Source organism: Uloborus diversus, chromosome 4, assembly GCF_026930045.1.
Source record: "Uloborus diversus isolate 005 chromosome 4, Udiv.v.3.1, whole genome shotgun sequence".
Classification (NCBI taxonomy): domain Eukaryota; kingdom Metazoa; phylum Arthropoda; class Arachnida; order Araneae; family Uloboridae; genus Uloborus; species Uloborus diversus.
This window is the reverse complement of record NC_072734.1, coordinates 117,164,547-117,183,370: the sequence shown is the minus strand read 5'-3', so window position 1 is coordinate 117,183,370 and position 18,824 is coordinate 117,164,547. Positions and strand designations below refer to the sequence as shown.

Here is an 18,824-nt window from a genome sequence, read left to right as displayed (position 1 = left end):
TTTGCATTTTTTACTCAGGATGTATCAAGGAGCTGAATTTGGCACATCTTGGTAACAAGATATTCGCCTAATCGGAAAATAGGGGCCCAGCCTTTGGGGAGTCCCCGGCTCGAAATCAGTACAGTGTAAGTTTTATAAGAGTTATAGGGGGAGGAGGGCAGGGTCGTGCACAGAGGGGAGAAAGGACACCTGTTGGCCCGGGCCCGAGCTTAAATGGGGCACAATATTTTTAAACCTAGGGTTGAAAATATGCGTAAACAATATGGAGGGGGCCCAAAAAAGACATTTGTGACAGCCCCAAAATTTCTGTGCACGCCCCTGGTGGAGGAAGTGCACAAAAGTCAGTTTGGTAGACTTGAAAAACAACGAACTGACAAAGGGCCTGCCTTAACCCTGGACTGCCCTGAATTGAATTGGGAAAGAGAGCAGGAAGTCCTAATTAAAGGTCTAAATTTCAAGTGTGCCTTGCGGCGTAATGAGAACTAGAACTGTGTTTTCTGTATTTCTTCAAAATATTATAAATTTTGAATAGTAGCAAAATTAAGAATAAAAAACACTTTGTTATTTTCCTTTTCTGACAGTAGGAATTAAAAAAATAAATAAATAAATAAATAAACCTTCTGTTTTACGGTACAAAACATTTTGGGTTTCGGGGGGGGGGCCGGGCCCGTCAGCCCCCCCCCCCTCTGGATACGGCCCTAGTAGCGAAAACGGCATGTTCCTTAGTCTTGAAATGATTTTCTTCTATTTGCACAGAATGATCGACAAAGTTATACGGAAGAAAGCGAAAAACGAGCCCAGCGTCTGCGCCAGTTATTGGAGACTGCAGAATCAGAAAGACGAGACTTAGCCACTAAACTCGAAGAAGAAAGGAAGTATGTCTTCATTCTTTTTTAGCTTACTTTTTCACTAATTAAAATTTAAAAATTTCTTCACTTAGTACTCAGTGTAACTGTTGACTTTTTTGGCAGAAAAAGAAAAAAAAAAGCTAAATTTCACTATTTCTTTCTTTTTTCTTTTTTACCGAATTAACAGTCAGTGCTCCATTATAAGAATGACCAAGATTTTTTTTCTACAATTAAAGCCATTTTTTTTTTTTTTTTTTTTTTTTTTTGCAAAGAGAGAGCGCGCGTAGTCCCTTTAAAAATCTGAATTACTTTTGTTTTTATATCATTTTAAAAATATAAATTTGAGAATACCACATTTAAGAAATGACATACTTTTTGATTTACTAAGTATGAATAGAGCTTTCAAAAAGCTCACCAACATTTTTTTTTTTGCTGTTCGTCTAAAATTTTAAACACATTTTGTCTTTTCTTGCTTTTAAATTTTCTTCATAATCTATTATTTGACCGCTGCAATATCTCAGCTGAAATACTGTAAATTTCGTCTTAAATTTTAAATTTTAACTCATCTAGAATTCTTTGTTGTCAAAACAGAAACTTCAGAATGAAATTCAAGTTTCTCAACTGAGATGTTGCAGCAGTTAGCAAGGAATCGCACTATCAACAGAATGCATTCGTACAGGAGGACGCCAGCTAAAAGACGTAATTTAAAATAAAGTGTTAAATTCCTTTAATACTTCTTAATTAGTCCCTTTCTTTGTGTAAACCCCGCATTGTTATGACATTTCTTTCGGAATTTCAACAACCATGTTTAACAGTACACTGTTAAAACTACAGTTTGCATTTGGCACTTTTCAAGGGTGAAAAGCTTGTTCACCAGCGGCACTCTTTACGGCGCCGAAATTGCACCCTTAACACGGACGAAAAACCGGCACCCTTCACCCAGCGTGCACCGCGGTGAAAAACGGAACCCTATGGCAGAACATTGGCACCCTCTGTATCCTGTTGCTGAGCCCCCCCCCCCCCTCGGTTTTGTGTGCATTTCCGTAAACAATTGTATACATTATTATTTATTATTTTGAGTTATAAAAAACTAAGTCTTGGTACATTTTCCACATTGAATAGTTCTGAAAATGATTAAAACTTGTACTTAATGGCATTTGATGACATTTCAACTTTCGAACATAGTTTAGAAGTGTTCATGACTTAAATTTGTCTGCCGTGCACTAATTTTCGTACATCCACTTGGATTGCTCAGTAATTTTAATATGTTATTGACATTTACTGCAGCACGATCGTATCGAAAATGAAGAGCGTAGATACTATTTGTTAATCATTTACACGAACAATAAATATTCAATTATATTGCAATCATGGAAAAATAAAATCGTTTCAACACGTTCGAAATTTTAATCAAGAGCATCATATTAGTACGTACGTATATCTGATTCGACATTTGAATATCCGTATAGAATATAAAAGAGCACAAGTCTTTCGTTAAATTAAAAGCCAAAACAAATTCTAACGAGTTATTCATTCTTACTATTACTAGAGTGACGAAAAAAGCTCAGTCATTCGCTTTAAGCAATAACGCCGAGGAAAGCTAGTTAACTTAGACACGAGATAATAAATAAAAAAAATCGAGACGGAGAAGAAATTTCTTTTTCTCAATCCGCTTTCCTTTTTTTTTCGTGCTTTAATGTTTTTGTTATTTGCATCATCGTAATTAGAGTTTCCGTTCACTTGCTGAGTGAATCTTATTGCTAACAATATATCTCTTAGTTAAAAATCCACAAGATTGTTAACAATACAAGCAAGTAAAACCAAATAGTCAAAATTAATAGTTGAAATAACTTTTCAAATATCATCTAATTTAAGCGTTTTGATTATTAAATGTTACTTATCCGGTGCTGATAGTTATTTTTAGGTAAAATTTATGCATGATAGAAATAGCAAATGTACATAACTGCTAACTGAAGAATCAACGTACCTTTGAAACACTTTTAAATATTTAAAATACACCACCAGCTCAGTTATTCCATCCGAGGACTGCAGTTTCGTGCTTTTTATCACTCATCAGCCCGGAATAGGACTCACATGAGCTGGTGGTGAAAATCCTCTTAAGGGAGCCAAGAGAGCCAAACAAACTGGTAGCTAATAAAGAATTAGAACACCAGATGAGTGACCGCAGCAATGGTGCGGTTCAACTCAAAGATGTATTTTAAGTATTTCTGCCTTAGCTCTGGCTTAGGGCGGTAACTTACTACTTTTAAATATGTTCGAAAGCCTTAAAAGCTACACTATGATCAAATGCCAGTACTTAAGCGAAACTTTGAAGAGTAAATCGCAGAAACTTATGAGTTTTAATCCAATTTCGAACTTCATTCAAGAGTTATTCTTGCGTCCGCCATTGATTGTGGTTGAATGATGTCATAGCGGAGAGCGCATGCGCCAGCATTTCACCCATGCATTTAGGGGTGTACTCCAATTTCTTCCACACTTCCGGTAGACCCGAGGGACTAGGGGGAGCAAACAATAGCGCTTATCGCAGCCGAAGAGCTCCAGTCATACCTCCTGTTGAGTTTGAGGGGCGAAAGGAGTTTGAAAATACCAAGCTGTTTTTCCTGTTCTTTTCCCATTAAGTCTCTCTTTCAAACGTTTCTACTATTGAAAATGAAGTTGGCGAATTTTTGGCGTCTTAAAGAGTTGCCCACTCTTAAGCAGGGGTGTGTGAAAAGAAAAGAGAAAAAAAAAAGCACGTGTGTCCAGTTTCTACGATTTCAAAATGACGGACGTTTCATTCATTCAGTCTAACCTATTTAAGACGAAACTGTTTGAAATTTAAAACATATTTACTTGCTACCTAACCTATTTTTGTTTGAATAAAAAATTTTCGCTTAAAGAGAGGATTGTGTACCATTATCTGCTCTAAAAGTTTTTGTGTTCGAATTTCAAATAATAGTGAAAAAGAAAAAATCTTGCAAAAGTGCTTATAAACTAAATCACAGAATGCTCGAAAACCTGCATTATTTAAAAATTTTAAAATGGCCTATTAGTCATGAAATGTTTTTGACAAAACTTTAACTTTATAACATTTAGGAGCTTTAGGGTGGGGCACAGGGTTCCGAACCTCCCCCTCCCGGGAATATTTTAACAATACCATTAACTATTTTTCAATATATTAGGGAGCTCTGCCCCCCGCTCGCTAACGCTGACCAAGCCCCGAAAGTTGCTTAGCAATCTTATTTGATTCTCAACGATTTAAAAAGTCAATTATAAAGAAACAGGTTTAAAATGCATTATGAGCTCTCTTCGGAACAAAAAGCATCCCTTCCACGGGTTTCAAAATAATTTGTACTAATTTGCAGAGCGATAAAGAATAGGAGTAGTGATGTTCCGGATATCCGTTTTTGACGGATCTTAAACGGAACTTTTCTATTCTAAAAATTCCTAAATATTTGAATAAAGGTTTTATTCCCTTTTTAAATTATAAGGTATCATTTCAGAAGCAAATTTGTACCACCCGTTGCAAAACCGGAGATATTAATAAAAACCGACTTCATGTTTTTCAGAATTATATTAGTAAAAACTTACCCGTACGTTAAAAATATTGGCCTCAAATTGAAAGAACGAAGTTTTTCTTCATTTGATATTTGTTTGGAACTTCCAAGTTATATGCAGTAAAAGCTATAATCTTGTCAAGGAAATTTTAAATGCAATTCAAAGCCTTTATACGCGTGATAGGTAGCTATTTCATAGTCGGTAAGGAGAAAAAGTTCAATGATTTATAAAATTTCTATCCGCTGTCAGTTCATATTTGTTAACAATGTGTGTTTTGACCCGCAAAATCCATCTCAATATCGGGTCGGCTCTCTAGGACATGTTTTTTTTTTTTTTTTTTTTAATTTTCAGTTTAACATTAGTTTCTGTTATTGATTTGGGGTTTCTGTTGTTCTTCATTTTGGTTTTTCTCGGCATTCTTCAAAAAAAAGTGAAACTAAATTCTCTATTAACTGTTTGAAAAGGTTTTCTCAGCTTTGTTATTCTGTCGGTCGGAGTAAGTTGGGTGGAATAGGTCAGTGCTGCATTTATGCTGAAATAAAATGCGAAAAATTATTTCTAGCCTGCCCAGTAGTAGCTTTACACTCTTGCTCCTGTATCCTACATTTACCAAGGAAGCTAGAAATAATTCTTCACATTCTATTTAGGCATTAATGCAGCGTTGACCCGTTCCTTCCAACTCTCCCTCACTTTTAACGGAGATTTCTTTAAACAGTAAATCATAGTTTTGATTATATTTTCGCCGTAGATGACATTTTTTGAAGAAGCAGTGTTATTATTCTAACGGGAATACCTTCCGTAACAAATTAAACACTTGGATAGTTTAATTGGGTAAAACAGATTGAGATCCGTATCCGTGGATCTTGACACTAATGATCCGGATCAGTGGATCTACTTTTTTGACGATCCGGCACTTCACTAGTTACGAGGCTCCTGCGCATTGCAAAATTGCAGTTGTATACGTTTGAAAAATCGCGTTCATAATCATGATCTCTAGTAATATATTTTGCTCCTTAGCTTGTGGCTTGAATTGAGTTGAGCCTAAGATTTTCCGTTAAAATCACCTTAAAATTTGGGAATGGGAATTCGCCACTCCAACGAACTATAGGGGGCACTGAAGTCACTGTCCCCCTAATGGCGGACTTAAAAACTAAAACAAACGCACATGGTAACGAAGAAAATGCTAAAAGTGTTGTGATTTTTGTTCGTACGTATGATTTTTTCGCTTTATTCTTTTTAAATTAATTTTCAAAGTCTTGTGGATATTCTGGCCCACGTAGAAAGAAATGAGAATTCAAGAAGCATTACTAAACGTCAAAGATTAATGCAAACTACGTAGTTCGTAGTTCTAAGCAGCTATTTCCACAATGTTGAATTCGATATTTATCAATTCTTGATAAAACTAAATAATTATAGCCTGACAAGAACAACAATTAATGCTAGAAAATTCAATATGACATTACAAATTGTTATCGAAAGAAGATGATACTTTTTTGCCTTGCTTGGCTAGCGCTTATTGTTTCCATTTGCAGCTGAGTTATTTCTCTCGAATTCCCGAATCGGTTAATTTAAAAATTTTCTGTTTCGATTTTTCTAATTTCTGAGTTACGATTTAATTGTGTCATGTTATGCAAATCATCAACAAAATTCTCACGGATATATGGTGGTAATTTTCTTTTCAGTTGATTGACCATTATTTCTTTTCACTTATCGAATTCTGTAATCTTACTACCATTTTATTCCACTCATGATAAAAATTAAAAATGGTTTAACTAAAAACGCGAAATCTCGCCAAGGCTACTTTGCTCGCACTATACTAAAACTATAACCCTAAACAAATTTGGCGAAACCTTTCAGCTGAGAATAAAAGGAATAAAGTAAATTCTTTCTCGGTTATTCATTTTGTTCTACGATAATATATTCAAGAAAATATTTTGCATACTGTCCATTCCAACTAAATGCTGCTGTAAAATATGGTAAGTTTAATTAATTTAAGATTAAAAAAAAAACCCCATATTCTTACAAATTCATACAAAACAGTAAAATTTTTTACCTTGTATAACGTTATCCAAGTTTGTTAATCCAGAATTTTCGCTTTCACCAATTATTAAGGAAATAATGAAAACTAACATTATTTTGAGAAGCTCGAGAATGCTACTAAGGGACGAATTAATTTCTGTAGCTGAAAGCAAACTAAGACACATCGATTGCGTTAATAAATACTCAGAACAAACTGCCTGTGTTTACGTCAACAGACACACGTGGAACGCAACGTGGCAATGTTTTAGTTTCATTTGCAGTTTTGTAAATCACCGCAAGGTAGCGTATTCGAGCGCTGGAGTTCCGAATCCGAAATGAGTTAGTACGTAATTTTATGTACTTAAAAATAGTTTAATTGGCTCTAAGAGATCTTTAAAAAACATTTTAAACGGACCTCGTGGGAATAGACCGGGATCCCGCGCCCTTTTTCGTTATTCGTTACTAACAAGCTAATTTTCCGTTTGTAGCTTCATTTTGTCGAGACGCCCAACATTAGCCAGTACAAAAATTTTGTAAGTGATAGCTAACAGGGGTATTAAGGACATAGTTTGTTCATTTGGCGGTTATCAAATATTTATAACTAACTGTGTTATTTTTTATAATTCTCATATTAATTATCTAAATTAGCCGGAAAAAAAAATTGTCCTACAAAATGCACGATTTGATCAAAGATGTCCCACTTTTGCAACATGTACTATTTAGGAAGACATGAAATATAATTACTAACCAGCTGAATTTTTTTTTGGTCAGTTAGTTAATATTTATATAATTTAAGACACACATTGTCCTACAAATTGCGTGGTATGCTTTCCTGGTCCGACACTCCAAAGTTGTAGTACAAATCCCAAATATAAAAATAATTACTATCAAGTTGAATCTTCGTGAGTAGTTTCGTTTCAATGAGACGCCCAACAGTTTCCTTTGCAAAAATGCTCGATTGTGGCAGGTATATAATATGTTGATTTGATGATAATAAAAAATTTATTACTAACTGGGTTTTATTTTTTAAATTCTCAAAATAATTATCGATATTAGCCAAAAAAATATTTTTCCTACAAAATTCAAGATTTTATCAACGAGGTCCCCCCCCTTTCTAACATGTATCATTAACGAGGTCATGAAATATAATTACTAACCAGCTGAATTTTATTTGATCAGTTAGTTAATATTTATGTGATTTAACACCCACATTGTCCTACAAATTGCGTGGTACGTTTTACCGATCCTCCAATGTAATTTGAAATTCATACAATTGAAAATAGATTCATTCACTACATTTTGCTATTGGAGTTCAGTTATATTAGTACGCATGCGCACATAATTGTTTACTGTGTATTAGGTATTTCACGTTGGAGCCGACCATAACCGTGCTAAGTTATTTTATGTTGACCACGTGTTTATCGCTCTGAAATAATTTCAATTACTTTGTGAATTGCTACAAAATAATGGAGTGTTTTTTTATGCAATATATTGTGCGACAACCCTCGCTTTCGAGAGAAACGCGAAGAAATCAAGAAATTTTCTCAAGATATTTTGCTTTCTTGTCGAAATTTTCCATCAGCTCGAAAGCATCATAATCACAAATATTGTAATGTCGTACTAGCGGAAAATTGGGATGACGATGTAATCGGGTACCATTCCTCTTGCTATAAAGAATTTAGAGTGAAATCAAAATATTTATATTATGAAAGATAAATCGATTGACTATTTTTTCATTTTATTTTTAAAATATATGAAAAATAATTTATTAAGTAGAAATTTTCACGCAATTATGTAAAAAAAAAAAAAAACTGTAGTATTTCCATGATAAAATTATTGCTATTTTTTTTAAAACAATTATTTTAGTAAGTACATTATGCTTTACATATTTTTCTAAAAAATTTGGAGTGTAATGCATATAGTACAGTAAAATTAGGCTAAAAAATGGCCAAACCCAAACATCCAAAAAAAAAAAAAAAGTTGAAACCTGTTGCAAATTACTTCTTACCCTTCCAGCAAAAAGGGGGTAAAAAGTCCCAGCACTTGGCGCGTCGGGTTTTGGGGGAAAGAGGGAGGCGAAAAATTCTCTTTTTAAATAAAAATAATTTCTATTACTTAAAAAAAAAAAAAAAAAAAAAAAAAAACTTAAAACTCGCAGAAACCACACTCTATAATAGTAAAATAATAAACTCTCACAGAAAAACATTCTAATTAACTGGAGTGCACAGACAGACGGGGGGGGGGGGGGATCCATATCGCAAATTGCGTCATTGGAAATTTTAAGGCAGTTTTTTCAAGGGATATTTCTTTCTTTTTTGAGGGCTTTTATTTTGGATGGATTCACATAGGAAAACGAAAATAACAATTATTGTAGGACAAGGGATATATACCTGTTTTCTCGTAGGACATTGTTTTATTTGGGCACAAAACACACTAATCTATCACGTGATATTTGTGTCCTACGGTTACTAAAAAAATGGTCCTGTGGTATTGACAACTTTGGAGTGTCGGACCAGAAAAGCATACCACGCAATTTGTAGGACAATGTGTGTTTTAAATTATATAAACATTAACTAACTGACCAAAAAAAAAAATTCAGCTGGTTAGTAATTATATTTCATGTCTTCGTAAATAGTACATGTTGCAAAAGTGGGACATCTTTGATCAAATCGTGCATTTTGTAGGACAATTTTTTTTCGGCTAATTTAGATAATTAATATGAGAATTGTAAAAAAAAAACCCAGTTAGTTATAAATATTTGATAACCGCCAAATGAACAAACTATGTCCTTAATACCCCTGTTAGCTACCACTTACAAAATTTTTGTACTGGCTAATGTTGGGCGTCATGACAAAATGAAGCTACTGACAGAAAATTAGCTTGTTAGTAATGAATAACGAAAAAAGGCGAGGTATCCCGGTCTAGAACTTTTTTTAATAAAAAAAGTTTTTATGAAGGGGGCACTTTTTACTTTTCGGGGCCTCTCCCAAAAACTGTCTGTATCCGCCCCTGCCTTTTAATTACTGTTTTATTTTATTGTTACTGCTAATAATTAAAAAGCGGAAGTGCAGTTTAACCGAAGCGCCAAACATCGAAGCATCGGCCAAATGGTGACCGAAGCTTCGGCTGCTTCTTTTCTTGAATTTTTAGCCATGAATACTTGAATTCATAATAAATACATGCAATATGATACTGTACTACAGATATTTTAATATCTAAAGTGTCACAAAACATTTCCTGCTTACTGTCTTATTTTTAAACTAATTTCACTAAATCTTAACATTATACTTAATTTGAAATTTTTGAAGTCAAATTAAAATTGTTCTAGTTATGTACATGTATTTTTTCTTACTTTACTTATCTTTCAGAAAAAATTCTTTAAGTAAGAGAGTTAACGCATTTATTTTGGATCTAGCCCCGCTTAATCGAATATCGTCGGTTCCAAGAAATATTATTCGATAAAGCGGATTATTTGAATATGCTGGAAAATTTTATTTAGCTTTCTAATTTGACAACATTTGTCTTAAAACATTATACTAATAATAAATAGATCGCTGCATAAAGAAATGTTATTGCTAAAATATTTTTGAAATAAGCTAAATTTAACAGCAAAATAGTTCAACAATTAGTACAATACATTACAAGTAGGCATGGAAATTATAAAAAGTAACCTACAGCTTGAGTTATGAAATCTTTGTTTTGGCACTTTTTTTCAGTACGTTATTTTTTGAAAAATTCCATAAATTGCTTGTACTCAAGATCTTTTTGGGAACACTTTTCTGACTCCCTTTTTTCCCTTCTCGTCTACCGTATCTTACATTTAATATTTATTAATTCCTCATCATCGCCTAAAGTGCGTATATTTATTTGCGTTATTTAATTTCATTATCGACTGTTTTTTTTTTTTTTTGTAATGACAAAGACAAAAGAAATTTTTAAATTTCTTTCACTGTTCTTTTAAAAACATTGAAAACGTTTTCATGGACTATGGATGTTGTTTTTCACGCCTTCAACGACAATCAATGTTCTTGCTTAATTTTTTTCTAATTTATTCAAAATTTTTCCCAACAAAATTATTTGCTAAAGCTGATTAATATTATTCGATTGTCCGGGGAAATTGTTGCATTAAGCGAGGATATTTAACATTGCGTCTACGTGGAGATTTTCAGTTCCAGGAGATTTTGTTCGTAAACGCGGGGTATTTGCATATCCGTTACCCGATTAAGCGGAGCTGACGTATTTATTTTGAAAAAAAAAAAAAAAAAAACAAGAAATCACAAATAACTATTTTCTTTAAAGTGATAAAACGTGGATGTGCAAAGAATAGTCTCTTTCTTCATATTTTGCTTTATAAAATACAAATAATAAAAATTCATTTTCAATTAACTTTTTTTTGCTTAATTCGTGGGATGTTTTATAATCCAAGACTACTTTTAATAATTTTGAACAATCTCTACGGGAAAATATTTTATGGAAGAAGCCGAAAAAAGTTTACCCCTCCCCCCCATTTTTTTATTTAAAAGGAAAAAGTTCTCTTGAGACTCTTTTTTAAAATGTTTTAAAAGATTATCCTTACCTCCCCTTATCCTTACAGCCAAGTAATCTATTTTAAAATAAAGAAACGCTACGTACTTATTTACTTCGAATATAGAGGTTAAACTTATTTTTCTCCAAAAACGTTCAAGTTAAAAGAATATGCAATTAATTTCTGGACAATTTCTGGTTCCAAGTGTTCAATACTTACAATCAATTTAATTAAATGTACTTATCTATTTTATTTCATTGTATGGCATAATTGCGTAAACTTAATAGACACTATTTTATATAATTACAATTGTAAAATGAAACTCACAACATAAATCTTTATTCCAACATAAAATATCTGCTGAAGCGGCAGAATCACTTCTCATGATTCGGCCAGGACGATGCTGTGGTGAAATAGCCGAAACTTCGTACCATGTCTATTTATAGTAATAATTATTTTTCATTGTTTTTGCACCGGAATTAGTATGCGAGCATTATGACACAGAAAGTACGCTAAGAAATCGTCTTAAAGTTCTGTATCGGAAAATAATTTTAGCGAGAAAGACTATTGAAATTTGGGAAAAACGACCACATGAAAGCACCCTATTATTTACGGCTAGCTGCACCGGAGAACCGGATGCTCTTTCGAAAGGAGTGCAACAATTTGGCATGTTATCATTCCCTTGGCGAATGCTTTCCGCGGGGATTTACAATTGTTTTCGTGACCAGTAATGGCGGACATACGGATTTGTATTGAACTTGCTTTTTAAGTTTCTTTCTTTGCACAAAGGAAGTTCCAGACAATAGTTACTCTGACAGCTCACCTGTCATCCTTCTCAGCACGGGGAAGAGTTTGGATGTAGCCGAGGCCTCACGTTTTCACCCTAGGGAGCCAAATAGTTAGTCAAAGGCACCCGTAGTTTTGACAGTGTATGAAGAGCCAAAAGTATTATCATTATTGTATTTTGAATTTCTTTCATTTCTAGGAAGGTTGAAGAACTGGAGTTTCGCATAGAAGAAGAATGTATCGACAAAGATGCTTTAGAAGTAAGATCCAGGACTTTATAGCACATATTTTACATTTCGTGGTCAGAAGCTGGATGGTTTCGATTTTCAAATCAAATGGTACATTCTGAAATAATAAGCAATCAACTTAGCTTTAAATGCTATTTTTCCAAAAGAATATACATCAAGAACAAACAAAATGGGTTGTTTTATTCTACATAACAAATAAAGTACCCTTCTGAAGAATGTTTAAGGCGAAAAAATTAGACTCAGTGAAAAAAAAAAAAAAAAAAAAAAAAAAAAACCTACTCAAACTGTTCGTTTCTTTCAATTTATAACTAATCCAATGATGGCCAAATTTAGAATTCAACATCAGGTCCTGAAATATTCATTGTTTTTACTACAGATAATAAACTTCATAAAATACAGAGCAAAGGCAACGTCGAATATACACGCAAACTTGTGTAAGTTTAAGAAACTACATTGGTGTGGTATAGTACTACCGCCATACCACTAATTGAGTTTAAAATCACAAATAAGAACACTAAAAATGTCTGAACATGTTTACGATAGAACTGGCAAGCAGCCAGTTTAGATGAGTCTATCTGAATGAAGGAGAAAAAGAAAAATAAATGTTTCAGATGTTTCGTTCATTTCAATGTGATTCTGCTCAATTTAGAGGCTAAGACACATCTTAAAAAAAATGGTACCCTTGCAAAACTAATAACTGTGTCTGTTGCCGCCACTGAATCGGATTTTCGATTTTTCATGCTATCGGTGGTGAGACAGTAGCTTCATCATCTTAAAAAATTTCTGTGTGGTAGGGGAGACTTGTATCTTGACCATGGTGTACCTTGCGCCATGCACTCTAATCAGCTAGCGCTTTTACCTAGTGAGGAATCACGGTACTATGTCAGCCATGACAGTCTCTCCACCTGCCAGAATGAGTTGTAGGTTGAAACTCCTGCTTTTATGTGGACAATGACTGTTTTTTGATTTGTGCAAACAAAAGTAAATTATTCCAGTGCTACTTAAATGAAATTGGACTTTTAAAGACTAGTGTTACCCAACTGATTGACTATTATATATGTTGCCTATCTCTCGGATTCAATATTTAGTCTTTACTTTTTACGTAGCTGTTAGGTTAGAGTAGCCACTTTTGTATAAACATGCACACTCGTGTACCTTGAAACCAAGCTACATCTTGTACCTTGAACCACTGGATCAAGATACAATAGGTTGTAGTGATTGTTTTTTTTTAGGTAGGATTTCATCATGCCTCGAAGTAAAACTGGAATCAAGAGGGATCCAGTAGCTGTTGAGGCATTGCAAAATGCTATTGAAGCAGTAAGAAGTAATGATCCTTACAAACTAGTATGTTGGGGCCATCACGAAACTTTATTCTATATTTTTCTTCTTTTTTTTTCTGATCCCTCCCCATGCTTGACGAGGAAGCAATATTCCCAACAAAAACAAAATTACACATGCAAAAACTTGACGACTATCCCAATGTCTGAATTATTGCAAAAGCAAAGCAAAGAGCGAAAATTGAAAGTTATTTTAAAAGCCTTGCTTGAATTAATTACAAATATTTTATTTGTTAACAAACATAAGATGGCAACAGTTAAAAATTTTAAATCACTGAGATAATATTTCCGATCATTTCCATTCAATTAAAATCACGAGAAATACGCAGACGACAATCTATTACGATTTATCTTTCTTATTGTTGCATTAATAAAGCTATTTTTATTCGCAAAAAAAAAAAAAAAAAAAATCGACACCTCTTGGTAGCGATTGGCGTCAAAATTGAACCAAAGTCTGTTTACATATGGATTCACATATATTCCAAATTTCAACCAGAACGTAGCATTACTTCTTGAGATAGGGCACTCACAATGGAAAAAAAAGAACGGGCGATTGCGCTACCCCCTTTTTAGCTGTTGACACCAAAATAAAATCAGCTCTTATACCCACTAAGGACTACTTGCCGATAAATTTTTCTTTCATTCTGTTCATTATTTCTTGAGATACAGCAGTCACAATTGACGACAAAAAACGTTCTATAGCTCAACCCCCGTTTGAGTTATTGACACCAAAATTGAATCAGCACCTGTTCCTGTTAATAGCAACATATGGACCAAATTTTGTTTGATTCTGCCAATTACTTCCTGAGGAATAGCAAGCACACGTAACTCAAAAAACGTCCCATTGCTCCACCCCCCTTGGAGGAATTCGCGCCAAAAACCAATGGGCACAAGTTCACATAGGGGCACATATGTGTACCAAATTTCGTTCGATTTCATGCGGTAGTTTTTGCTGTAGCGCGGCCACAAAAAACTGGTCACACACAGACGTGACACACACACACATACACACACACATACATACATACACACACACATACATACATACACACACACAGACAGACAGACATTTTCAAAAAATAGTCGAAATGGACTCAGCACACCTCAAAACGTTCGAATCCGTCAAAATTCGAAATTTGAAAATTTGCACGAATCCAATACTTTCTTCTATGTATTAGATATAGAAGAAAGTAAAAATGACTTTTAGAGCGGCCGAAAAAGTATTCAAAGTGAGCAGGTCAACCATTACTAGGCACTTAAGAAAGTTGAATGAAAGTTGCTCCAATAAACTTGAATACAACGTAAGTTATGCAGTTAAACAAGTACAAGAGGTCTGTCTCAAGTTACACGAGCATCATGTACCATGGATCAAATTACATATAATTTGTGGAAAATGTACAGAAATGAAAAAATATTTTTTTTACAATCCGAAATATTTTTTTTACTTATGCAAAAAGGCTTGAAATTAAATTTTAATAACTAAAAACCATAAAAATCACAACTTCTTTTTTTGAAAACCAAAAAGTTTTAGAAGTGGTCCAAGGTACAATAGTCTCCTCTACTGAGAGTGATTATGCCTTGTGTTTACAACATTAAGATGTAGTTTTAAGAACTGTGTACACTGTTTGACTAGAAAGTGGAACACAAATAACACGTGTTTCTTCATCTTGAGTTTTTCTAACTCCAGAAAGTGGTGTAAATTGCACTGACAGGCATTCCTTGCAGAATAAATGCGTTTATTGCAGCAAAAGGATGTCCCACAATTCTTTTTTGTAAACAATAGATTTTTTTTTCAATTTGAAAAATGCTTTGAAAAGATTAACTAACTGTGTTCTACTTTACATCCCGATTCCGTAATTAATATTTAAATAATTGAACATCATTAAATCCATATTTAAATGTAATGGTAGAGGGATTTTTTGCAATGAATCGGCAAACCAATCAACATCGGAAGCCCATTCTTACTGCTAAAACTCTCATGCAGTAAAACCTCTCTAATAGGCTACTGATATACGAAGGACGATGTTTTTAGAGATCTAAAAAGTCATTTCCGTCGGCCAAAACGTTTTACTTGAAAGAGGGAAAACATAAAGTAGCTTAAGGTAAAGAGTACGTCAACAACTATTTCAGTTGGATGCACATGAAATAAAGTATGCACTCTTGATTTAACTTACGGGAAGAATAATTGTGTGATACGTAAAAAAGCAGTCGAAAAATGTGATGTAGACATGTCTGTGTGATGGAAAACGTATTAAAATGAAATTGAACTATTTCTGAAAGTAGATCATTTTGTGAAGCATTTACGAATCACAACACATTCTGATTGGTAAGCTTCGCCAAACTGCTTTTCCGAAACATGCATATCGTGACACTCTGGGACAGGCTCTTAACCACTTGTTCAATTTGGGCATTCAGTTGAATCCAATAAAAACTCTCATACGTAACAAAATTCATAAATAAAATATAATAGTTATGTACGGCGTTGTACATTTCTGTACAGATGCTGTCAAGCTAGCAAGAAAAGGGAAACGTCTATTCCGGTCCCAATAGGCGATGGATTATTGAACAGTTGCCATGGGCTTAAAAGATTTCCAGGATTTTCTTAGATCCGAGTACTATGCGATTTTAAGTTAACTCGTGTTTGTTCATGCTCCTTGGGCCGAATGCTTCTTTGATAGAAATGCCTCTTTCTGCTCAACCCGATTAGAGGAGGAACTTCTTCATTGGTTAATCTTTATTTCGTGACCTAATGAACTCGTGCAATACGGCGACTTCTGACAACACTCCCACCATCCTCAGTGAACAGTGACACAGGCCCACACAACTATTTACAAAATAGTAATAACTGCTAACACCTGGTGCTTTCTATGATGTTTAAAACTTAGAACTTCTTTAAAAAATCCATCAGCCGAGGGTGGTATCTTTTTATACAACGATTAGAAATAAAATCTAAGATAAGGTTTTTTTTCATTTTTTTTTTTTTTAAATTTTATTTTTATGCAGCTCAAAATTACTATCACTGTGATTGCATAGGCTATATTATACCAAATTCATTTAATTTTATATTTGAAAAAAAATCACATCAATGATTTTACTCATAAAATATGACCATTTTGCTCATGTTCAGTTCATGCTTTTAAAATATATCCAATATTAAAAATTCTTGTAACTTATTATTTACTTTAACTGTTTCGAACTCTTTGTGTAGTCAAATATATCTTTGTGTTTGATTGATGCTTCTCTTGTATTTAAAAAGAAGAAAATCTTCTATAAGTTCAAAAAATAAGACTTATGATTTGTTTTTGCTTTTGTGATATAAGTCAACCGAAACATGAGATTGTTCTTTTTAGATTTTAGGAACACTTTTTCTTTTGCAGGCAGATAAACAAAAAGAGCGCCAGAAAATTGAAGATCTGGAAAGAAGACTGGAGCAGGAAATTCGAAAAAATGATTTGATTTCACGCGGAACAACTCCGGTAACTTTTCATTTTTTATCACTCATTTTTAACGACGCCAAACGTTTCCAGTTTTTCAAAAGGTGGAGAATTTTGTGATCTCAACCACAATTAAATTGCAACATGGGTGATGAAACACAGAATGGAACTCGGGGGGGGGGGGGCAAACTGCAGATAAAACACATTTATTGTGAGCCATGTTTTGAGCTTGTTTCTTTTACAAGCTCAAATTTAAACTTCTGATGGCAACGAACATTTTCGCTTATCTAAACTAGGGAAGATGAATAGTACAGTAAAATCTCATTACACCGAATACCAACACAACGAACTATCCGTTTTAACAAAGTAAATGTTCAGAACCTTTTTAATTGATATTATTACATATTGCTTGGCTTGAATTCCATTTCAACAAAATTCCCACTACAAAGAACAAAATTTGCTTTCTCTTAAAGATCGTTGTTATTGTTTTCGGAAGCGCGATTTAATGCTCAAAGTACTTAACATCTTTAAAAATGCTTTCGTTTGAGTTGAATGTCTTACATGTTGCAAAATTAGATGTATCGGGCAAGACAATAATTAAAGAAGGAAAGAAATAAAGAACTAACAAAATGCTTCTGACACTTTTATTGTTAATTCGTTTGTAAAGTGATATCTTGAATCCAAATATGACCACCATTTTCTCCCATAACACCTTTGGAAATAGACCCCCCCCCCACTTTTTTTTCAGTTTTCTACTGTTTCATAGCCATCATTTTTATTTAGGGGTGAGGAAGCAATACATTAACCGTCAACAATCTTCAAGGCGCTAGAGAAATGAAAAGTTCAAAAGCATCAACATTTGTAGCAAGGAGAGAGACTCGGGAGGTATTCCTTCCTAAAATGATTTTATAAGTATCAAATACAACCTTTTCTTACTGGATTTTTTTACTTATTTTCGGTGTAAAACCAGCGTGTCAGTCTCCCTCCTACTATCCCAATTTTACCTCAAAAAATTTGCGTTGTAAAAATTTGAAAAAAAAAATAAATAAATAAAAAGTAATAAATAAATAAAATCTTTGAAGCATCCCATGTTGCATACAACTCGCATTGCAGATCTTCAGTAAAGAACCTTCACGTACTATTTGCATTTGTTTAAGTTACATTCACAGACAAAGATTGAAAATGAAATTGATTATGTTTAGCATTGATGCATATTTATATTTCTGGAGATGCACGGCCCCCATTGTTCATCACTTCATGATATACTGAAAAAGCATGATATGATACATTGCATTGAAAAGTTTTTCTAAATCACGCTAAATAGAAGCACCTACCGGGCTCCTACAATGAAATCCCGTTATAACCAACTTCAAGGGACAGAAAATTTGTTCACTGTAACATTCCTTTCCTTTCAATGAAATTAATTCAAGCAGTGTAATGACAATCAAATTGGGGCTGCACATTTATTTCGTTGAATTGGGTATTTCGTTTTATTGGTATTCGTTGTAACGGGATTTCTCTGAGTCTTAGCTTTCCAAAACCTATTCAATAAAAGTTTTTGGTTGCATGCGTGAAACTGATGTACCAAAAAATAAGCACTTTAATGAAAACATGTTGATCGCACTAGCTTTTATACATCGTTGTGACAAAATACTTCGCCTCAAAGCTCTGACAATAACATCAGAATTTTATATTTGTGCTTACTTCCTTAAGAATAAATTTATATGAAATGGAAATTTAATTTACTGCACTGAAAAATATGATCGATTTTCAGGACAGTATATTAAAAGAAGAAATGAAACGATTGAATGAAGAAATCGATTCTTTAAAAACGAAGCTTCGCCAATCGGAAGAAAAAGTCAAAGAAGTGCAAAAAATGAAACAGGTAAGTTAACTGGAATTTGTTTTCAAAACTATTTCGTTTTGAAAAACCCTCTCATTTTACTTGCATTTTTCAAAAGTCAAATTATTTATTTTGACTTTTGAAAATTTTGACTATTACAAAATGAAATGTGCACTTTAATAAATAAATAAACGCACTGAGTTTGACTTAATGTATAGGGGAGACC

The 18,824-nt window shown here is 33.6% G+C and overlaps 1 protein-coding gene across 2 annotated transcripts in view; it reads left to right on the top strand.

Annotated features, from left to right (window-relative positions):
- LOC129221409 (restin homolog) overlaps window positions 1–18,824 on the top strand; it is a 126,491-nt gene that overhangs the window by 59,533 nt on the left and 48,134 nt on the right. For both annotated transcript variants that reach the window (XM_054855890.1, XM_054855889.1), the window contains exons 5-8: window positions 757–875; window positions 11,936–11,996; window positions 16,699–16,797; window positions 18,530–18,640. In XM_054855890.1, coding sequence (XP_054711865.1) covers window positions 757–875; window positions 11,936–11,996; window positions 16,699–16,797; window positions 18,530–18,640 — 390 coding nt within the window. The remainder of the gene's footprint in view (window positions 1–756; window positions 876–11,935; window positions 11,997–16,698; window positions 16,798–18,529; window positions 18,641–18,824) is intronic.